Consider the following 22,715-nt stretch of genomic DNA (forward strand, 5'->3'; position numbering starts at 1 on the left):
GATGGGATTCTATAACCAACGGTCATTCGATTTGATTCCCATTCAGTGTCGTCCATCAGAAAAATGCCACAAAGACATGTTTAAAAACATGATTTTCAGAGTCAGTCCCCTTTGTCTGATATTCTGTATGTGTGTTTGAACAGTTGCCATGCAGAAATTGTACCATGAATGTTTTGTACATATCTGTAAATAAAATTATGCGCATCAAGTGTTGTAAAAAGGGGGTGGGATCAACCCACTCCTTTTCAAACACTGTATTGTCTTATGTCTTTTAAACCACTGTGTTGATTTTTTTCATTTGTGTTTTTGAAAATAAAGAAATTGAAATTCTATCATTCCACCACAGCCTCCCTGTCCTCTGGGAGGTTTTGACTGGAGGCTCGTTAGCTTGCAGTTTGGTTTTCTTGCTCCGACGTATCCAACAAGTCAGAGTTTGGTTACCAGCCAGCTCACCCCGCCAACTATTTGACACAGTTGGCATCGAGAACAGAACCTCACATGAGAACATTGCAAGCAGCTGTGGCTGCTTTCACACTTCCTCTGGATAATGTGTCATGTAGACTTTGATCCCGCCTAAGCCTGACCATATGCCACTTCAGACCTAAGATTTGAGCACTACAGTTTTCTGCAGGTTTCATTTTTCTACCTTTAAACAACTGTATTAGGGTCACATTTTATTGCATTTTTAGCTCATATTCCAAAATGTTTCCAAGGATTTCAAATGCCATTAAAAGCAAATTAAAAAAATAAATGTTCTTTTTCTTCAGGCGTCACACATTTGAGCAATTTTCAGATTTTTTTTTATTCATATTGCAAGTGCTTTACAAGTGTGCAGTTTAAATGATTGCTGTTTCCAAATGAAAAGGAAAATATTAAAGATTTAAGATGAAAAATTACAAAATACATCTAACATTACCACATGTAAACACAATGCATGTCATTTTACAAAATAACCCAAAACTGCATTGCATAGGTCAGGAGAACTAAATAATGATCATTAGAATTAAAGTTTCAGCTGTACAATAATTACAAACACAATCCTCCACCTCATCACAAATTCTGATGAAACTGATGGCATTTCAAGAGGATTCAAGTTTAAATAAAAAAGAAAAAGATAGTTGACATCTTCGTAAAGAAAGTTTAAAAAAAAAAAAAGAAAAAAAAAGGTCAAGAGTAATTCGCTCTGATGGAGTGCAGGAAGGAAAATAAAAGAAGGAAATAATAAAGGAAACAGTTTAAAAGTGCAAAAGTGTGAGGGAATCAGGGGGAAATAAACCATGATTTTTGAGCACCGAGGATTTTTTCCTTTCCTGCGTTTTCACTCTAGCTCGCTTAATCTGATCACTGTTACAATGATGCTTATGATGGAAGAGCCAGGAAGCCTGTTGCAGACCTAGATACAGATCCATCATTATTGAAGATGAAAGGAACCATGTATGCAGTGAGAAAACCTAAAGACTTACTCCATATTGCTCTTGAGCTGATTCACGGTGCGTTTGTCCAAGTAACGGCAGAAGAGCGTGAGCAGGTTTGAGGGCAGGAGGAGCGGCTCCACCAGTGAACACTGGGACAGCTGACCTGCCACCTGGAATATTATGTCGGTCCTGTGGAGGGAAGAAGAAAAGCGGAAAAATGTCACGTTTGCAGCAAGATTTTATCTTTATCTCATTTTTTACAAGTCCGATTTCTACCAGGTCTCAAAGTCACCAATGCTGGGTTCAAGTGGGACGCCTGAAGAAAGCAGCTTCTCTCCGTGGGACAGGAGAGCGTACAGAAAAGACAGTCCAAACTGAAAGAGGAAGAAAGATTTACATCAAAGGTGGGAGGGAACAATAACCTTTAATTTGAAAACCCAAACCTTATTTTGACAGGCCAGTGAGAGGCACTCGTGCGTTTCTAGAGACTCTGTGGTCACATCTTTGAGGACACCTATGAGCTGACTGAACGTGAGGCCACCAATCACATTTCGAAGCGGGAGGTAGAGCACCGGTAGAGCCTAGAACAAAGTACATTTTTGCAGAGCATTTCCCATACTCTAAACGAATAAATGAATGAAAGAGCAACAGTGAGATTAAAACCCCAAAGTGACCCACCTCTTCACCATCTCTGCTCATCAGCAGGGGAAGGTTTCTGCTGACAATGTGTAAAATCTTTAGTGCAGAGTCGTGCTTCAGGAATGGGAGCAGACGGGCAAAAAGCCTTTTGCCTTTTGAGATGAGCAGGAAAGAGAGAAACTCCTCCCCTGAATCTCTAGATCAAGAATTCAGGAACCAGTTGGGTCAAATACAAACAAAATCTTAGAACTGGTTTAACCTTAGAGAGATCTTAAAGACCCAGTCCGATCAAAATTGTATTTTTTGGCGTTTAACGTGTTCTTGTAGTATTATCTAAAAAATTGAGGACGTACAAAGAAATTCAGCTTAAAATAGCATTCCTGAGTATTTCTAAATTCATTGTGAATCAGGAGCAGATTAAAATAGAGTTTGAAAAAGAGCTTATTTGTAACGTAGGACATAAGCAGGGGGGGCCACAAGCTTCCCGCTCCGCCTCATTCTGATGACCAATAGATTCAAGTAAGTCTTTGTTTTACTCGTCTGAGCTGGTATCTGGTTCTATACTGTACGGCTGGACAGCTCCAATATTGCTCACCATTTTTGTTGCAATGGTAATGTTAGGCTGGGGGTAGAAGGTTTGAAAGGTAGGGGCAGGGTGTAAATGGAGCTCCCAGCAATAGTAAGGGGCGGGGTTGCTTAGAGGCGAATGACTAATGAGCTACTGCAGAAACTATGTCCTTCAAAACATGCTTTTTGATTTTGACTAAAAACAGCATTTTTATAATTAAAAAGACCACTGGGAACACAAAATGGATCAAAAGATGATCGGAGTGGGACTTTAAGGTATCCACTTCCTGTCAAGTTGCAAACATACGGAGAATTGTGATGTTGAAGCTGGCTGTAGATGTGCTCCACTTTTCTTTGAGTTTTCTCCAACAGCCTCCTCTCCTCCGGTTCAGACAGGACTGTGGTTTTCATCCTTTCCGTTTCCTCCACCTCCAGCAAAACTATGAACAACTGCAGGACAGAACTCAAATTTTTAAGCCTGGTTTCCACAGAGCGGCCCGATCTGGTTTAGAATGGTCCTACCAAATTTAGGTGAGCGTTCCCACTCAAAGTTGGACCGACACGGCAGGGTGCAGACCAATCGTGTAGCTTTGCTTTCACAGTAGTGCGACTACAGTAAAAGCAAAGCTCCCAACAACAAGGGAGGTCATCCAGCAGCTTATTTGATAACGTTTGGCTTTTGGTACTTTGTATAAGTCACTTTGAGAGAATATTGCGGGCGGTGAAGAGGAATTAAGTCAATACGAGGTTCATTGTGCGACGACAGTAGCATTGCCCTAACCGGTTCTTTTATTGATTTTTTTTAATGGACCTACAATCAATGGGGACCCAAAAATGGCCTGGTTTGGTACGGTTTAATGAGACCATTTTATAATGGAAACGCTCAAAACACCAAACTGGACCCAGACTCTTGAGTGCTATTGAGATATTTTTCCAGTAAAAACTACAATTAATACAGGAACAAATGAAATGTAGTCAAAACAACATCAAAATCACATTACAATACACATTTAAGAGCGGACTTCAAAAACTGAATTATTGGTACCTTTTCTATTTTGCTGAGGATTTCTAATCGCTGTTGTCTGGTGCCGTTCTGTTCCTGAAAAAGAAAATAAAGCTTTTAGTGTAAAGCTTGACAAAACATCTTTACTTGGTGCTCAAACACAAACCTCTGTCGGACAGTGGGCTTGGACTGCATGAACCGCACCGATGGCACGGCGAGGAGAGTAACATGTGGACACAGCAACCTGACCCAACGAGCCTTCGATATGAACCACTGAGAGAAAAGAGGTTAAACTGCATTGAAAACATGTGGCAGAAACAATTTGAGTGGAAGTAACCCACAGCATGAGCACAGATGGAAAAGTCAACTGCCTCCCAGCTTTAACAAATGTTTCCACCCCTGATGCTTCTTAGTTTTTCGGGCCTGATGCTACATGAGACCATTTCTCCCAGAAAGTTTGAATAAACCTGATCAATAACCTCATTTAGGATTGATCTAATCTACAAAAATTATATCAATGAATAAGAAAAAAAAAAAAAAGAAGATGAACCTGGTGCGTAGGTGTCAGTTTTTGTGATGTAAGGGGTGGTGAGCTTTGGGGGCTCTTTTTTGCTCCTGATGCCCAGCTCTTCCTCAGCCATCTTAGCTTCTATACGCCGATAATACTCCTGTGAGGAAGTTTAGCGGGATATCCCATGAAAATGAACCTCAAACATGATTTAAAGAAGTCAAATGACAGCTTTTGTTCCCACCTGGTAATAGTAATCTTCCAGGAAAGGGTTCTCACTCTGCAGCTGGATCATCTGCAGCCGAGTGATCCACTCCTTCTCTTTGGCAGTCATGAGGTTACAGTATGGGTCCCAGGCTTCAGATTTTCTACACATCAAGAATAGATCATTTCAAAACAAATCTAGTAAATCCACACAAATCTTATTTCAGGACACCAACCTTTGGAATACGAAATGTTTTTGGCCTAGCAGTCGTTTGTGTTGAGGATGGAGCTGCGTGACTGGACCAGGGTACCTGTAGGTCAGACATGGCTTTTCTTTCGAGATCTTTAACAACCACGTAAAAACCCACTCCTATCATCTTTTGATCCATTTTCACCATCCAAAGCATTATCCAAAAATCGTTTTCTAGGACAGTTTTGGTAGTAATTAGAGATTCGCCTCTGTGTTGTGGGTGGGACTGTTGGTGCAGAGCAAGCCCGCCCCTCTTTCCCTCTTCAATCATTTTCAAACAGCATTTTTTTCATCTGCTCCTACTTTATAGTGATTTGAATAAAGAAATACAATTTAATTTTCTTTGTGTCCATCATCAGAAAGATGCCACAACAACATGTTTTAAGTGCCAAGTACGATTTTCATCAGTGGGGGGCTTTAAAAAATTGCTCTTTAAACTACAACTATTAAAAAAAAAAAAAAAAAAAGTGTTCACAAAAAAAAAGCACAAAGTATTGTACCTTTACTCTAAAAGTTCCACTAAGTGAAAAGGTTGTAGGCACCACTTGTGAATTGGGTAAATCATCTGCAAACTTTGCAGACACAAATCAAACCACAAACCAAACGCAAGGTTTGAGATCCACGTCTACCTGATAGGTTGCACTGGGTTCGACTGGGGGCTGTAGAAGGGAGACGGACGTGGCGAGTTAGCACCAAAACGAAGTTGCGCCAACTTGGGATTCGTCGACTGAGGAGTGGAGGGACAGGGACGACTTGGGGGAAACATGAAGCTCCCCGTCTGCTGGAGGGAAATACATCAGACCTTGAAAAGTGCACGCATGACTTCAGCAATTGCGACTTGAAAGTATAAACAAACCTGATTGAAATGTCTTGGGGTCAGAGGTTGACTCGAGAAGATGGGAGATCCAGGTACCATGGGCGGGGGCATCTGAAAAAAACATTCAGTTTAGCCTCGAATACAGAAAGGGGTTTATACAAATATACACCTCGTGTGACAGAAGATTCATAACCCCCTATGGTAACAGTGAAATCTGACCAACATGAAGCCTTGAGCTCTCAGCTGCTGGAAAGGACCAAAAAAAAATAAATGGGTTTGAGCTTCATCCAGTGAGGGTCCTTGGGCAAGACACTTCAAGCTACTGTCCAACTATGGAGCCACAAAAGGGGTCCCAAGTCTGGATCTCCCTGTGCCAGTCCCCAGTCTGGATAAAATACAGGGTTGTGTCAGGTAGGGCATCCGGGGGAAAAAGAATTCTCTGCCAAACCACCTGTGCGAATCAGTGAAAAGCTGATTTGCTGTGGCGACCTGAAGGTATGGGCTGAAAGGTTAAATATTCTGAGAAAATCTAGACTTTAAAATTCCAAAATTTGAGAAATTTTATTTTATTCATTCAGCCATCTTCTAATCTGTTTGTCCCTTTCGGGGTCACGGGGCCGCCGGAGCCTATCTCGGCCACTTGTAGGCGAAGGCAAGGGACACCCTGGACAGGTCGCCAGTCTGTCCCAGAATTTTGCCTTATTTGACCAAAATATGTTTGCTTTAAAAAAATGTATTCAAATTAAGATTTGAAGTTTTGGTATACAGTTTCATATTTTTGCAAAAACTACAGAAATATATTCCAATCCCTGAGCTACATCGGCTGTACCGCATTACTATGACACAGATCTTCATAATGCATGCTAAAGCGCTTTAAACCATGCTGCCAGTGCTTTACTCCTAAAAAGACAAAATGTTCCTTAATCTCTGCAGTTTGCATTAAAATCCCAGTAAACCTGACCAGTGATATCACCTCCATTTAAAGGTGCTTATAGATGCTTTAATTGTAGGACAGAAATGGCTCGCTACTTTTACGGACTGAACAGAAACTTTAGAATAAAGGCTTGAAATAAGTATGGGACAGAACATTTCAGCTCGTTAGGTGGGAAGCTGCTCTCCAGACCACTTTAACTAGAATTTGACGTTTGAAATATAATATGTGTTAAAGAACAAATGTATTTCTCTTTTGCCAAGTGACATTGATTTACTGTACTCTTAAAGCAAACTAAATATTGGGCAACTCTTGTTTAAGTGTCAAATGAATTAAATGCAGGCTTCTCCAATATTACCCCCCAAGAAATGAGTGATCCTCAAAGTTATTCTGGTAAACCTTTTCTCTCGTCAGTGTCTTTGGTTGGCTTGACTAACAGAACATGCATCTGCAAAGGGGCTGCAGAGATCTTTAAGGTGTTGATCTGTACTTTAAAGGTTCGCCAAGCTTCAGCGCTCTTGCTTATTTTTCTGCATCTTAAACCGCAATCTTAAAACTGCAAATTCGAGTAGCTAAAATTGATTTTTTTTGTTCTGTCCGGCTCTACTGCACAGATTTTTAAAGGACTAATCAAGCCGTTTGGTGGATGTCCTAAAATATGTAATTTAATGCAATCTTCATATTGCATTTGAAGCAACAACAACAACAAAACAAAAAAAAAACTTTTCTAATGAACCATTCCACCTGAGGGGGCCCTCTCTGGCCAATCTGCCTTCTGGAGAAAGTTCCTCTAGGATCTCCTCCTCTGGGATATGATAAATCCAGGAAGCTGGGGTTCAAGCTGTGACCTCTGCCTCTATGACCAATCACACACACGATGGCACTGTCCTAGAAAACAACATATATTACATATGACAGAGTATTAAAAAAGAAAAACACTATGATGGTGAAAACACTTTTTACTCTTAACCTGAAGTATTGATCCTGAGACTCGACTTTTTCTGAAAGGCCGCGTCATTCTCTGGGAACAAAAACAGTGGAATAAGTAGCACATGGTGTAGTCAAAATACATTTTCTCCTTTTCATATTGTTTTCCTTACACCATCCTCAAACGTCCTGTACACGGCATGCCCACAGTCCACTATGGCACTGTCAAGACTCTTAAAAGGGTTTAAAAAAATAAATAAAACATTTGGGTCAAATATGGAATCCGGCAGCCACAATCTAAAACAATTATCTTTGTCACCATAAGACTTGGTCGACCCTCCACTATCCTCATCACAGCGGGGTCTTCAAACATGTGTCCTCTGCTTAGTCCTCCCCTCAGACCCCTGCCTCTGCTTCGGGTAAAAGGAGCAGCTCTGGGTAGATGGTGTCTTAGAGGGGAGCAGCGGTTGGCGTCTGATAGAAGAGGTTTGGGTTCGGGTGGTGGAGAAGGTGTTGGAGGCAACGGCTCCCCAAATGGATCGCTGCTGCTGCCGCCGCCGCCGCCATCACCTGAAGTACCGTTGGTGTCCACATCTGAAATGGATTAAGAAAAACTAAAGGATTTGACTCTTAAAAACAGAAATAAGCTTGTTTTTGGTTATTTAGCAGACACGTATCCAAAGCAACCTAAATATTTATGGGATTAATGTCGTGATTTAGGATCACAAAGTAACCTAAATAAGAGGTAGTACGTTTTTTCCAAAAAAAAAATAAAAAGTGTACATTTACACCTTTAAATGGATGGATTTGTTAAGTTTGATCCAAGAAAGTGGCTAAGATAAGTTTAAAAACTAATACATACTTTTAAATAATTGTAAATCATTTTTTGTCTTATTTAAACCCGTCAGCTGAGTATCTGGAAAGGTAGAAAGAAAAGGAAAAAAATGAGGCATTCATTTTATTATAACGTCAAGAAGATTACATAATTTTATTTTATTTTCTAATTTATAAACCAATTTCTTAAATATTTTTGATACATTTGTGTTTTTTTATTGCATTTTTGCTTTTTTTTTTATTGCTGAACATTGAAATAAACCAATGACTTAATTAATATACCCATGCCAAACGTCTCCTCATTGTAGACGTTTATCTCCTCATCCTCCTCCACCATGGCCTGCAGAAGCTCACAGTCCATGCCGGTTTCTTCCTCGGTTTCACTCCATTCTTCTCCATTCTCAGGCCACTGAGGCTCTCTCGTGTCTCCTTCCTTGGGTGGCTCAAGATCAACAAAATGTGTTTTATTTTGAAAAGAAGGTCATCCAGCTTCTTGCTCACGCGCAGCAATTTAACCAAATTGTTATCATTTTCAAGTATCACAACAGTCTTAAGATAACGCAGACTTACCGGTTGCTGTTCTGTGTCACACATCGCGTGTTTTCCCGCGAAAAACACACCTGAAGCCGTCGGTTCGTCCAAACCACGTTACTTGCTTTTGCATGTCCGACACGAAGGCCGCTCATTAAGTTATAAATGAACTCACCTGTGAAGTGCGCAGGCGCAGAGGCCCAGCTCTCAGCTTCACTCCACTCTTTGACATATATATAAATATATATGTATATTAAAAACCATGATATAAATTTATCATGGTTTAAAATATGAACTATTATTGTTTTTGTTTTTACCCCTCAGACCACACAACGTCTATTTGCTTCAATTCAATTGTATTCATTTATATAGCCCAATATTTACAACAATAGTCGTCTCAATAGGCTTCATAATGGTAATTGTGTAATAAACATGAATCATAAAGAACATAAAGTCATAGAATTCAAAAGGTATTGGCTAAACTAAACTAAACCAAACAGACTAGAATAAATTGGGCATCCCTGTCACCCATCCATCCATTCACCATTCAATTTGTTATTAATAATATTACAATTGTTAATGGTAATATTAATAATATGAACATTACCAATCATTCTTTATGTCTCCATAGTTATGAATTTCTCAAATATATTGATAAACCCAGCAAACAAAAATGAACATTTCTGGGTTTAGTCAGTTTTGATGCTTTCACTGCCTCCAACTCAACTGATATTGAACTCCACATAGGCCTGCAGAAATTCATTTTAATGATTTCATTCACATCATAACTTGTGGTTCCTGATAATGGATATTGGTTCATTTTAAATGATTCGATTCCCTGAACTTAAAATCGATCTAGGTCAGAGTTGCTTAACACCCGGTTCTCACCCATTAAGCATGCGGCTCTTTGCCTCTTATCATATTTTCTATATACCGTACTTTCACAACCATAAGGTGCACTTAAAAGTCTTACATTTTCTCCAAAATGTACGGAGCACCCTATGGTGCGGCCCTAATGTGTTGTTGCGTGACTAAAGAGGACCTAAAAGAGGACAGCATGAGAACAGTACTGAGGGAAGTGAGGACGTGAAAGAAGACGCCCCCTCCCGGATAGTACAGAAGTGCAGGTATGTGCATTCAGCAGAACAACGTCGTTTTAACAGTTTTTTCCACCCTGAAAATGCCGCCTGCAAAAAGACAGGCTTTTGAATGACCTCTAGTGGCCAAAAATAGGAACTCCCAGATTTTATTTTGAAATTTCTCATGAGTTTTTTTTTTATACATCAAACCTTATCTGAAAAACATGGAATTGTAAGTCCTTTTCAATGTATTTTTTGTTAATGAATTATTAAATGACTAATATTTTACAAGATTAGTTTAAACAATAAAATTCCATCCACTTACTGGTGTAAATATAGTGTTATTTTAATTAACTGCTGGTCAGATACCCAAAAATGATTTTCTTCTGGGCCTTGAAAGTAAATTTGACAATTTTGGGATGAAAGCAATTAAAGCAAACAAAACTATAAAGCATAAAAAATTTAAAATAAACATAAAAATATGGGGAGACACTTTACAAAAATTAGAAGAAACCACAAAAAGCAATACATTTTCTTCATTTTTATTCTTTAGAAATTTGTTTCCCATCCAAGTAGTGGAGAGGATTGGTGGAAAAAATGCAAAACATCTGCTTTTAAACATGATATGGTTTACATGAATGTAAAAAGCTGGCAGCATGTTGTACATGAATGCATCTGCTGTGACATGTATATCTGTAGCGATAAAAAGCAAATATTATAAAGGGAATTTAACTGTTTGACATTACAAGTGAAAAATAAGTTGTCATCCTTTAACGAAAAATCCATTTGATTTAGCAAAACATGTAAAAGTTGTACTTTCACGGAAAAATTGTTTTACTTTTTAAGACAAATCGTTTACAGTATTGGTTCCACTTTGTGCCCAAGGCTGTTGAAAAAAAGTGTTACACCACATTTGTCTTTGGGGGGCTTGTTTTAAAACGTTTGAGTTGTGTCCTCAACCAAAGAGCTTGATGAAGCAGGGGTGGCAGTATGGCTTGTTCTCCTGCTCTTTAAAGCAACCTTTGCTCAGGGGCTTTAGGCAGAAATGGCACACGAGGTGATGGGGGTGGAATTTGGCCCCCATGGCAGTGACGCAGCGGCCCAGGATGGGCTGTTGGCAGGCGTGGCACATGCTGCCACGCGACTGGTGATAGTGGGCCTCACACAGCGGCTTGCCGTCGTGTTCAAAGAAGCTGCCGTTCACAAAAGGGCTGTAGCACTCCTGAGGAAAAGAGGAAATCAAAGCCTCAGATGAGGTTTAGTTCCAGCAGGGAGCTCTGACTCATCAGGCTGAAGTACGTTTCCTGTGAAACGAGAACTTTTCCATAAACTTTTACTATTCATAGTTAGCTTTAGTTCAATGAAGTTTCTCATGCAGGCTTACTGAAACACCCATCAGGTGGTTCGCCGCAGCTGATTTATCCAAATTCAGAACATTAAAAAATCAATTTTTCCTTTTATATATAGTCCTTGTTGTAGTTTTTCTTGCTAAAATATCAAAACATTTAGTATATTTAATCTCTTTAACTCAACAATTCCCTGATAACCATTTCTAGCTCTTCATTAAATCATGAAACAATCATATTTTGGCAGTGATGTTTGCAACTATTGACATTGGAAAAAAATATATAAATACTTTAAAAAAAATGTAAAAAGAAACGTTTAAAAAGTGGATCCCTAAAAAGAACTGATACTTTAGGTTTGACTTATCGCTCACCCTGCACACGAAGCATTGGGGGTGCCACAGCGAGTTAAGAGCTGAGATGTAGTTTTCCAGAATGGGCTGGCTGCAGCCTTGACAGCGGGAGGCAAAGAGAGTCAGGAAGCACTGCTGACAGTACTGCTGTCCCTCACGGTCATGAAAACCTGCAAGAAAGAAATATTTCAAAAAGAGAAACTGGTCAATTATGTTGAGTTACATCAAACTTTATGTTCTTTGTCATGTCAAGTTATGGGACCCCAATTTATGTCCCATTCTATGCCATATTTCACTTCATTTTGTTATTATGCCAGATTTCCCTGTTTTACTTTGTACAAACAATGTCAGTGCAAACTATGACGTCATGTTAAACACTTAAAGACCCACTCCAATGAAAATTGTGTTTCATATATATATATATATATATATATTATATTTTATTTAGATTTGTAATTATTTATACAGAACAACATAATGAAACAACAAAAAAAGTAAAGGCAAAACGCCCCAGTCTGGGCTAAAATGAATGAAAATTCAATAAAGGGTAGATAGTCTGTGAACAAGTGCAGACTGTAAGAATTACCCACATATGTCCAACCTCCTTATACATACGTTGAAAAGTAGACGGTGAGGTTGACTGAGAAAGTCATATCAAGCAGATAAAAGAGTTGGATAAGAACGCCATTCCAATGAACCTGAACCCCTTTGAATCGTGTCAGCCAGATCACGGGGTAAGTGTTCCAGCAGAAAGCGCCAAAAATCCACAGAAACATCGTCTTTGTTCCTTCACTTGGCCCTAATTCTTCCCATTGGTAGGGTTTTGAACATTTCTTTTCACCACCGACTTACAGTGGGAGGTTCTTCTTTAATCCAGTTAAATAAAATGCACTTTAATGCTAAAAGGAGTTTACTAAGTAACAGATTTATTCTTGTCTAATTTCTTACTTGGTGGCAACCCGAGCAGGAACTGACCCGGATCTGATGTCTTTGGTGACACATCGCCGTAAATATGACTTTTCTGGACAACTTCATAGACGGTGCATATAGGTACCAGTTGACAATTTAAACTAAAGGCACAAGGGTGATCTGTGTGGGTCTAGCTAATTCAGGAAAAGTGGGGTTCTATGTTGTCTATGTAAAATCTTATACTGAATTTCTTTATATCTGTTGCTAATAAATAATTAGAGTAGATCGTATACAGTCTGTCCAGCACGATTCATCATAGTGTCTTTGCAGATCTTCTTCCCATCGCTCAATAGTTTTATGTATTTTGTGGCTCATTATGAAACTGTTTAACAAAGTTTCTTTTAATGGTAAGATCGGTTGTATAGTGTCTTGAGATAGATTAAAGTTAATGAAGTGACGGATTTTGCAAATACGCAACAAAAAAATCCTTCTGAGGGAGCAAATATTTATTCTGAACTTGTGTAAATGATATGAGCATATTACCATCAAAAAAATCCCCAACTACTTGTAGTCCCACACGGTACCATTTATAAAACATGTAGTTTTTAATACCAGGAAGGAAATTCCTATTATTCCTGAGAGGTGTTAGATAAAAAAAAATGTCTTTTCATATCATCCTTAATTGTTTTAGGTTATGTCATGTTACTGTATGTAAAGTCCTCTTAAGTTGTGTTTTTTTTCCTCCAATTGAAAATGGTATAAATCCAAGCTTCTTTTTTTCTAATTTCCTGTCTTTTAAAATTTATAGAATCTTTGTTTTAGCAGTGTCATGCCTGCATTTTCAAAGAATGCTAAGGCAGGAACCCAATGTACAAAATGCTTTTCCATAGCATCTAAATATCCTCTGGTTTGTAGAAAGTTTGTGTGGTTTTCATCACCTTCGTCTCCAAAGGTGCGGCTGCACTTGACACAGCAAAAACACTCTGGGTGCCAGTTCTTGTCCAGAGCAGTGACCATTTTCTACAGGAAAGAAGAGCAAAAATCACCAAGACATTTAAAACAAGGTATCGGAGATGCGCCTGAGGGCCTCACGTTCAGAATGGGTTTACTGCAGTGGGCACAGTGGGGGGAGAAGAGCGTGAAGTAGTCAGATTCGCAGTACGGCCGGCCGTCCTTCTCGAAGAAGTTGCGGCTTCCCAGTTCAGTCTCACACTCGGTGCAGACAAAGTGCTCCGGGTGCCACACCTTCCCCAGAGCTGTCACCACCTGCAAAAACATGCATCTCAGTTGACTGGAATAAAACAAAAACCACAGGGACTCCTATTTTATTTTTAATTTGCCTCTGCTGTTGCATGTCAAATGTTCTGTTGTGGGGATGAAGACATTTCTTTAAAGAATGCCAATAATGTAAACACAGATGTTTTGCAGAGCAGCTGCATTAGGCCCTAAATGTTCAGCTTCCAGTTAGAGAGCTGCAAACAGCGCGTGGGAGAAGAGGTCAGATGAGTCACACCACCTGTCCCACAACCGGCTTTTGACACGCCGAACAGTTTCCCTTGGAGGACGTCTGAACGCCTTGTCGGCTCAGGTCCGATTGGAGGAGCCCCAGCATGCTGTCCAGCGACCCTCCAGATGTGGGTTGGGTTGGAGCGGCAGGCGGGGGCGGCGCAGGGGGCTGCTGCTGTGTTTTAACCACGGGGGTGACAGAAGCTGGCGGCTGGTGGAAGACAACCAACAAAGAGAGCTTACTGAGAAACGCCACAGAATTCCAGCAACATGACGTGACGCCACACAGAAGCATTATTTCATTAAAAACTATCCGATTTGGATTTTCTTTGTCTTTTAAAGTCTTTTTGCAAGCCATGGTGGTTTTGAAATGAACAAACGAATTAAAAAAAACTAAAAAAAACAATGTTAGGACAGTTTAAAAAATAGTTTTAGACAAAAACTCCTCCAGAGGCTGCATCTGGTGACTGATTTCGGCCAGAAGGCATTTTCTACTCAGCAACAGTGTAGTCACTGTGAAATCAAGTGATCGTCCTCTTGACTCACACAATAGCAGATTATCATCTGACAAAATGGTAGATTTTCCTCTGATTTGCTTTGGAAAAGCTGTGGATTTCAACAGTTGGGGCTGAACCTCGATAATCAAAGCTGAAACTAAACATATTTATAACTTCAAAGAGAAATATGCAAAGAATAAAGGAGGTATAAAGTTGAAAATCCTACTGTATTTTTAAGAAAATATATTTTTTCTTTACAGAAAGAAAAGCTTACTGTGCTCTGGACTCTGAAATCTGACAGCGATGCCATAAGTTTGTCCAGCTCCAATGTGGCTGACGTTGCTGAGGGTTTTGCTGAGCTGAAAACAAAATTTAAAAATGCTTTTAATTTGACAAAAAAAATCTAAAAATAAAGCTACATGGTTCCAGCAGGTCACTATTATTCTGTAGATTAGCCAAAATCTGTGTTAAAAAACTCCATCTGGGATTATGATTTTTACCAAACAAGATCAACAAAAGTCTCATAGCTCCAATCTATATGATTTAGCAGGAGTGCAAGGACCAGATTGTTCTTGCAGTTCTACTTCCTTACAGTGCATTTTAGGCAAAAATGTCACCCCTGCTTCATACTCCAAAACTCCCAAAGATTAGCAAACAGCTAGTACCTGGTTAAAATTAATTTTAGATATAATATACCCCCCCCCCCCCAATTAGAAAAAAGATGAGATCACAGTGGAAGATACTATAAAAAATGAATGGAGCTAAAATCTCTTAAGGGGCTCAAAAAATGTCAGGGATATCCAAGGAAATTTTTGAATTATTATGGGATGGCCATATGACCTTTGTTGTCATTTTGTGGCAAAGTATAAAAGTATGGGGATTTTCCTGTTTCAAAAGTTTGTTCAAGTCATTTGTGAAATTTCACACACACGCTGCTAGCACTAGTCTACATTCTCAACTGATGTTTTGTTGACCTTTGAACTTGGGAAGAGACCGTCATCTTCAATCTATCGCCTCCCTTTGAGCTTCATTTACTGAATTGTTGTAAGCATGAATTATTACTGAATTATTTAAAACATGAGTTTTATTCAGCTTGTTAGCTCAAGGTGAACAAAATGATATTAGATACAATATGAATATGTTAGGAATGTGGGCACAGTTAACAAAAAAACTCAGTTGCCGAGGCAATCCAAATGTTGACTTTTCTGTTGTCGTTTTTTTTAAATTACCGTACATAAACTTGTTCGTCACCCCCAGGCAACCGAAAAACAGAGTGGTTGCTATGGGGAGAAAAACAACATGGGAACATGTAATATTTAAAAAGAAAAACATTTTTTTCATGAATTTGTCATGTATGTCATCCCTCCCAAGGGAGTAATGAGTTGGTGGCGAGGGCATACAACGCCACTCGTAGCTTTAACTCAACTTGGATGCTTTCGCCAAGAGCTTGTTTGGAGGCGGTACCTAGAAGTGGAGGTCTTCTCCTTGATCTTGTCCTTCTCATCTTTGTCAGATGAAGGAAACTGGGCCAGAATCTCATCTGTCGACAAGAAAACAGAGTCAGACTGAATTAAAAAGGCCACCGATTGAAAACAAACACGCCCACACACACAAACCTGTGATGTTAAACTGGGTGGCGTTCAGCTCCTGCAGCAGATGGTCCAGCTCACTCAGACCTCCACCTAAGAGTGAAGAGGAGGAGAAGGCGGGAGGAGGATCTGCTGTGCGAGGAGAGCGCGGTTTACACACTGTGCTGTGGGAGAGACCAACAACTACTATTACTCAACATCCTCCCACTAATGTCCCTGGATTTATTATGGCTCCTGTTGAACTCTGTTCATTGAGAAATGAGTTATGGAGCTGCGTGACAGCGCTGAAAGAGCCAAAAACAAATGAGAGGAAACCGAGAAACGTTCTGGCTTTGGTCTCCATCAGATTGCAGCCACGTGTCGGCTGAGTGTTTCTTTGTCAGCTCCGTGCAGAAGCCTCAGTCACATCAAACCTAGTGTGGGGGTGTCGGTGACACCGTTGGCACCACTTTTCGTTTCTGAAGGACTCAGCGTGAATAGCTGGCACGAGCCGTGCTGACCATCAAAGACGACCTTCCGTCTCCTCAGAGCTGGACAACAGCCACGACCTTCAGCGGGAGCATCTGCAGGAATCCTGCATTCTGGGGAGCAACTGGCAGCTGCTGGAGGATTTCAGTGACCGCTCAAGTTTCCTCAGAACCGCATTTGAAACTCTATATGGTTAGAGGCCAACAATGCTATAAGATGTTAGTTATATATGTTAGAGATCTATAAACGTTGTGCTGAGTGTGGCTCCTCTGTCCATGAGGGGAAATTCCAGCATTGATACAAATGTGAAAAAAAGCAACATTAAATTTCAAAAATCAATAAAAAAAAGGAAACATTTTAGAAAGAATAGTAATTGCAAGAAATCAAAATGACATTTTTAAAAAATGTAGGAAATCATGAAACGAGAAAAGGTAGGTATTATGGGAAATCGCCAAATTGGATGATGACGTTTGTTCACCTTTTCAACAGGAAGTTATTTTACATGACTATACCAATATTTCGTTAAGCTGCAGGCCACAGTCACTGCAAAAGTTCACTGATTGCTCAATTAATCTTTACCACAGTTCAAGCAAAACTTCCTTCTGCTTCCCTTTTCTTCAAAACTCAAACATCATCATCTAACCACTGATGACTCATAATACTAACCGTTTCCGTTTTCTTTCATTTTGATTTCTAAAAATTCTTTCTGGTTTCCGAAATGTTCATTTATCGTTTTAATGTTTTAGTTTCTGTAATTTTGCTTTAAAATGTAAAGTAAAATTGACCTTTTTACACATGTTGATTACATTTTCGTAAAGATAGTCTTTTTGATTTGAGCTCAACTTCCTTTTTTTGTGCAAAAGCTGTTTCAAATAAAATTAACATATATACCTTTGCTTGTTGATTTCAGCTTTTTCTACTTATATTTTGTTTATAATACTGCAATTTTTTACATTTACTTGCATTAAATTAATTTAATTGCCTGGAGGACAAAAAAATGAAAGACAGAAGCTCAGGTACAATGCTTTTGGATTCTGTGCCATTTCCTTTAGGTTTTCTTGATTTCTTTTTTTTTCTTGAAGTTATCAAAGTCATGTTTGCATGAGCACAGGACTTTCCTTTCCACAGCTGCTTAATGAACAAATGATAAAAGATTCACCTGTACAACTTGTCAGGGTTCGAGTTCTGTGAGGACTTCATGGCAGCAGAAACGGTCTAGGACACAAAAGAGAGGGTAAGTTTAAAGGTAAACATGCAGACGGCAAAAGTATGCCTTATGATAACTGGGAGGAGTCAAGTCCACACCTGCTGCGGGGTGTAGGCAGGTGGAGGTGGCCGAGTGTGGCTCAGGTCCTGGCTGGAGGAATCCGGATTTTGCGGAGGGTCTGAGGTGAGCAAAACAGGACACCGAGGAAGAGGAGCGCCGCTGTTCTCCAAATCGGCCAGGAGGGCGTCTTTAAGAAGAAATAAAAGCAGCTGATCAAAATTTTCTTGTGGAGAAATTTAGAAACAAAAATTTACCACCTGATAGTGAAATATTACATTTGAACAGTAATGATGTAAAGTCACATGCTGGATGGATGTAAATAAGATTCTATTACATAAACGACAGGAAAATGTAGACAGACAGTTACATACCAAACACAACAATACGAGGACTTAGAGGGTAGTTAGGCAGCTCAGGCCCTCCTAAAGAGAGACAGACAGCCTGTGTGACCAATACAGCAGCAAGTCAGAGCACACACAGCAGGGAGGACAGCCAGCATCCTCACACATGAATCAGCCAGCGGGCACGACAGGGAGGAAGGCTATCGCTCAGGAGACAGCCCGCACTGAGGTCATCAGAACACGCATCGAGGAGGAAGAGTGTTTGGCACCTGATATCCAACGTCTGCCAGGAAACCACCCCCTCCCATACAAACACTCACTCCAGAAACCAAACACGTCCCTGCAGCAGCGTGGCATCATCATATTCGTGCAAAGCAGGGCGCTAAATTTTAAACTGTAAGCTTCAGTAAAGGGTGTGAAGTCCAAGAGCAGCCTTCCCCAATCACATTCCTTCAGTTTGGAGCACCGAACGTTATTGCAGTAACACTGCACTACCAGAAAAACACAAGGATAAGAACGTAGAAACCCACTGGTGCAAATAAATCATTAGGTTTTTTTTTATTAATAAATAAAAAATAAGTCAAAAAAGGAAGCACTGTGTTTTCCCAAATAAAAAAGGATCCCATCCTCAAAGCACAGTGAGGGTTGTATCATGGTTTGGATTTTTATTTTTATTTTTTTCAGACTGCAGTATCTCTAAAATATTAAATAAATAATTGATTATTCTTTTGTTTTCCAGTACTCCTAGAGGAAATGATGCATATCTTATTCACCTCAGAAAAAGGTTTTGCAGACAAAAGCCTTTAGTCACAAGATCAACAAATTCTGATCAAAGTAGATCACTTACAGCAACTATAGCACCACTTTCAAACCATTTTCTTTCTTAGAGCAAAGGTATTTTGAGCTATAAACTTCCGAATGTGATTAGGATTGGCCGACATGATTTTGAAACCAAAATAATATTAATGAAAAAATGAATCGGGGTAGTAATCAAATAGTAATCATTTTGAAAACATTTATTATATTCTGCCATGTGCATTAGGGGTCTCACAGAGGCACTTTTTTTATTTATTTTTTAGAATTTTCATTTATTTTGCAGCATCTTTAGACATTTTTTGGGAAATTAATATGTAAATGACTGGTTTATTTAAAAAAAAAAAGCTTAATTGTTCAATAATTACCAAAAGATCAAAAAGGGAAAAGACCACTTTGAATAATTATTTATAATAATAAGACCACTGAACATGACTTGTTCCATGACAAAAGAAAAAAGTTTAACTAAATGTTTTTCTCTGGTCAAATTCTTTATGGCATTACAAATTAATGCACCAGAATCTTGATTTGTTGTTATTTTGGGGTTAAATTCATAGTTTTTTGACAATGACAGGGTCAAAATAAAAAAACAAAAACAAATGGACTCTTTTTCCTTGCTTTGTAATTTTAGGTAATGTGGGGAAAAGTAACAGGAACTTTTTGAGCTTTATTCTAAAAATGGCTTAAGGGATTAATAAACTTCCATCCATCCATCTTCAGTACCCACTGAGACCCTTTTAGGGTCACGGGGTCGCTGGAGCCCACTGAGCTACTGTTGGGGGAAAAGTTATTTACATGCACACCTTTAGGGACAATTTAGAGGCACCGATTCACCTCCAACCATGTGTTGGGGCCGTGGGAGGAACGCCCAGAGAAAACCCACACATGCAGGAGGAGAACATGCAAACTTCACACAGAAAGGTCCCAGCCTGGATTTGTACTACTAGGGCATTCTTGTGAGAGTGCTAACCACCGTGCAGCCCAGACAATTACTTTTTATTCCAAAAGTGAAACTAATAAAACTTTTCTTCCTCTTTTTGCAAAGAGGGCCAGATTCGGAGAGGTGAACATGTGTGGGGGCCAGCATTCTTTGAACTCTCATAACAACATGACATGCAAATTAACAATGTAATTAAAATGTTTTGAGACATTTTACTTCATCACATAAAACAGAAATATTTCTACATATATATTTACCCAAATTACAGTAAATTTCATATTTGGAGACCAGAAATATTTACTTTTTTTATGACAGAAGCCTGTGGACAAGTAGTCCATGGCCCGAACTTTGGACATGCCTCCTCAACAATTCTATTCCACTGTTAGTTCGTTTATCAAACAATCCAATCTGCTCGGACTCCAGTTCCTTTCATCCAACTGTGACGCTGACCATCTGAAATGTCTCTGGCCATCGCTGACGCTCTCTTTTCTGTGAACATTACTCACTCGGTGTGACAGACCTGAACGTAAGCAGCATTGTGGTCATCTCTGCCAAAGATGATTCACATGTCTGTTTCGACAGCGTGTTGAAAATACTGCAGATATATTTCCCTCCGTCTTCCTGCCTGCTGAGTGTGTGTTTCTCTTCCACACACGCAGACTTGGACAGACGGCACATATAAGGAGTTGAACTTGGAAATTATGACCATATTTAGAACTGCTTCCCGACTTGTTTGTCTTGGCCGAGGGCTTTTCTCCGACAAGAGGTCCCACTCATTTTTAGGCCTCGCCAGATGCAGCCACATAAACTTACAACATGGCCAAACAACAGCAGGAACCCAGCCTGTGGGCCCAAACACTCAGCCAGTCCCCCTCTTGGTGAGATCTGATCCAGATGTGCCCAGATATGCATCTTTGCCATGTTGCTTGAGTGCCTGACGTCTAAGATGGACTTCATGATGGAATGGGCAGCAGGAAAAGCTTTTCTGTTTTTTCCCCCTCAAATAGTAGTTTATTTTAGTCTTTTATGAAGGGGAAAAATATGCTCCTTAATGGAAGACACCCTGTTATACATTATGTTCTGTCCATCCCTGACTTGATAATTAATGGATTATGGATTCCCTTCAATCTAATTTTCAAAGATGTGATTAGATTTGCAGGCGGTGCTGGAGAAACAGATGTAAAGTAATGCACAGGTCCACGTCTTGTGTGTCTTTTAGGGGTAAACACACACTTTCCACACAGTAATTAGTCCAAAGTGCAGTTTGAGACAAATTTTCCTTGCTCTTTTGTCTGAAAATGGCATAAAACCCTGAAGCCCTGCGTGTTATTGCGGGGAAAGGAGCTGTGCTGTGCGCCTGCCAGGAGCAACAGAGAGCTGATTTCCTCTGGTTGGGCGCTCCAGTCCTCCCCGCAGATCCCTCCAAGATTTCCTAAACGTGTAGTTGGAAAAAGATGGACGGAGAAACAGCTGGATCACTCACCCAAATCCTCCATGATCTGCGCTCCGCCGGCGGTTCTGTCCTGTGTGTAGCGCAGCAGGGACAGCGTGGAGAGGCTGCATGAACGCAGCTCTGACAGCCTCTCTCTCTCTGCGCCTTTTGTCTGGAGAACTTCTTGAAAACCGTTATCCGCCAAGAAACTGGAGGAGGAGGAAGAGGAGGAAGAAAAGAGGAGGAGGAGGAGGAGGGCGTCCCGTCTCGTTCTCCCTTTCTCTTCCCGTGTAAATGCCTAGAGGCTGGCTGGAGAGGGCGTAGCAGAAGAAAATGCGGTTCCACACCCGCAGACGTCAAACGACATTCCTGCTCCATGTTTGGGATAAAGAATTGTTCAGGAAAACTCAGCTTTAATGACGTATCCAGTCAAAACACTCAACTAATAGCTGAAATAAAGAGGAAATTCCACTCCGGCTATTTGCCCTTTTCCCTGACTTATGGCTGTTTTAAGGGGAAGTGGGAGAAACACAAACATGGAGATAGAATGCATTTTTAGCTTAATGCCAAGGGCGGATACAGGCATGTGCAAGGAGGGCAATACCCCCAAATGCCTGCTGCCCCCCCTTACAAATGTGATTAACAAAAATAAAAAATAAAAACAAAACAAAAAAACATCAACAATTAACTAAAAAAACAAAAAAAATAACAAATGGGGTGGACTTACCATAAGGCAAAGGTGCCTGGGGCCCAAAGCTGAACAATTATAAAGATACATTTTAAGCCCATCATTAATTAACTGTAACTAAGAAAACCCAAATCACTGAAATGGCATAAGACTGCTCATGTGAAAGTGCTTCGTGTTTCCCTGTTCCTCTGCATCAGTGGAATATTCATTAACAGGAAGTTAGCGAGCAGAGACCCTTTATCTATCTATCTATCTATCTATCTATCTATCTATCTATCTATCTATCTATCTATCTATCTATCTATCTATCTATCTATCTGTCTGTCTGTCTGTCTGTCTGTCTGTCTGTCTGTCTGTCTGTCTGTCTGTCTGTCTGTCTGTCTGTCTGTCTGTCTGTCTGTCTGTCTGTCTGTCTATCTATCTATCTATCTATCTATCTATCTATCTATCTGTCTATCTATAGATATATGAAAACCACCTTACACAAAAACAATGTAAGTTAAACATCAAAACTGTTGTGCAGAGAAAAAGGACAAAACAGGAACAAAAAGAACAGAATCAAGGGAAGATAAAGAAAGTCAAGAATAAAAAAAAGCAACAAAACAGGACAGAAAAGGCCACGGGAGGGGCAGAAAATAGACTTCCTCAGAATTTTCTTTATTCTTTGATTGACACCACTTCATAGGGTATGTTATGTTCCATAATTTAAGTAATTTTTCCTTCTTTAGTCAAATCTGACAAAATAAAGAAAAGACAGAAGACCCTCATTTGTTCCCACCAGAATGTGGGTGTAACAAGTGAGTCTTTTCAATAAATTCAATGTTTGTTTCCAAGTAAAAATTGATTTTAGTTTTCAAATACGCA

The 22,715-nt window shown here is 39.8% G+C and overlaps 2 protein-coding genes across 7 annotated transcripts; both read right to left on the minus strand.

Annotated features, from left to right (window-relative positions):
• Window positions 1-783: 783 nt before the first annotated feature.
• On the minus strand, window positions 784-8,833 carry patl2 (PAT1 homolog 2). 5 transcript variants are annotated; one of them, XM_011488027.4, is made up of 19 exons: window positions 8,666-8,833; window positions 8,378-8,537; window positions 7,581-7,855; window positions 7,435-7,494; window positions 7,305-7,355; window positions 7,079-7,222; window positions 5,443-5,514; window positions 5,216-5,367; window positions 4,573-4,647; window positions 4,377-4,500; window positions 4,175-4,292; window positions 3,791-3,897; window positions 3,667-3,720; window positions 2,929-3,071; window positions 2,094-2,250; window positions 1,859-1,996; window positions 1,692-1,789; window positions 1,464-1,604; window positions 784-1,393 (listed from the first exon to the last, which is right to left on the minus strand). In XM_011488027.4, exons 1-19 carry the CDS (start codon window positions 8,687-8,689, stop codon window positions 1,360-1,362), a joined length of 2,127 nt encoding a protein of 708 aa, XP_011486329.1. In that variant the 5' UTR covers window positions 8,690-8,833; the 3' UTR covers window positions 784-1,359. The 5 variants fall into 5 exon arrangements, with proteins under 5 accessions (XP_011486329.1, XP_011486330.1, XP_078793549.1 ...); XM_011488028.4 differs by having other exon boundaries at window positions 5,216-5,364; window positions 8,666-8,830; XM_078937423.1 differs by having other exon boundaries at window positions 5,216-5,364; window positions 8,378-8,528; window positions 8,666-8,821.
• A 1,398-nt stretch (window positions 8,834-10,231) lies between these two features.
• LOC101170469 (transforming growth factor beta-1-induced transcript 1 protein) lies at window positions 10,232-21,457 on the minus strand. 2 transcript variants are annotated; one of them, XM_004080296.4, is made up of 12 exons: window positions 21,215-21,379; window positions 18,009-18,059; window positions 17,676-17,824; window positions 17,530-17,585; window positions 15,930-16,066; window positions 15,778-15,853; window positions 14,588-14,672; window positions 13,827-14,027; window positions 13,403-13,576; window positions 13,249-13,330; window positions 11,423-11,571; window positions 10,232-10,927 (listed from the first exon to the last, which is right to left on the minus strand). In XM_004080296.4, exons 1-12 carry the CDS (start codon window positions 21,225-21,227, stop codon window positions 10,661-10,663), a joined length of 1,440 nt encoding a protein of 479 aa, XP_004080344.1. In that variant the 5' UTR covers window positions 21,228-21,379; the 3' UTR covers window positions 10,232-10,660. The 2 variants fall into 2 exon arrangements, with proteins under 2 accessions (XP_004080344.1, XP_004080341.1); XM_004080293.5 differs by lacking the exon at window positions 18,009-18,059 and having other exon boundaries at window positions 21,215-21,457.
• Between the last annotated feature and the right edge of the window lie 1,258 nt (window positions 21,458-22,715).

This window comes from Oryzias latipes, chromosome 19, assembly GCF_053564925.1.
Source record: "Oryzias latipes strain Hd-rR chromosome 19, Olatipes_Hd-rR_3.1".
Lineage (NCBI taxonomy): Eukaryota > Metazoa > Chordata > Actinopteri > Beloniformes > Adrianichthyidae > Oryzias > Oryzias latipes.

What these genes read in the sequence shown, in the direction of transcription:
- patl2 (XM_011488027.4), bottom strand. Translation starts at nt 8,689, where the DNA reads ATGTGTGACACAGAACAGCAACCG. An exon ending in GTGACACAGAACAGCAACCG is followed by an intron (nt 8,538 to 8,665) that starts GTAAGTCTGCGT and finishes GTTGATCTTGAG; the next exon opens with CCACCCAAGGAAGGAGACAC. An exon ending in CAGCTCAAGAGCAATATGGA is followed by an intron (nt 1,394 to 1,463) that starts GTAAGTCTTTAG and finishes ATCTGTATCTAG; the next exon opens with GTCTGCAACAGGCTTCCTGG.
- LOC101170469 (XM_004080296.4), bottom strand. An exon ending in GCAGTAAACCCATTCTGAAC is followed by an intron (nt 13,331 to 13,402) that starts GTGAGGCCCTCA and finishes TCTTTCCTGTAG; the next exon opens with AAAATGGTCACTGCTCTGGA. An exon ending in CCCAATGCTTCGTGTGCAGG is followed by an intron (nt 10,928 to 11,422) that starts GTGAGCGATAAG and finishes TCTTTTCCTCAG; the next exon opens with GAGTGCTACAGCCCTTTTGT.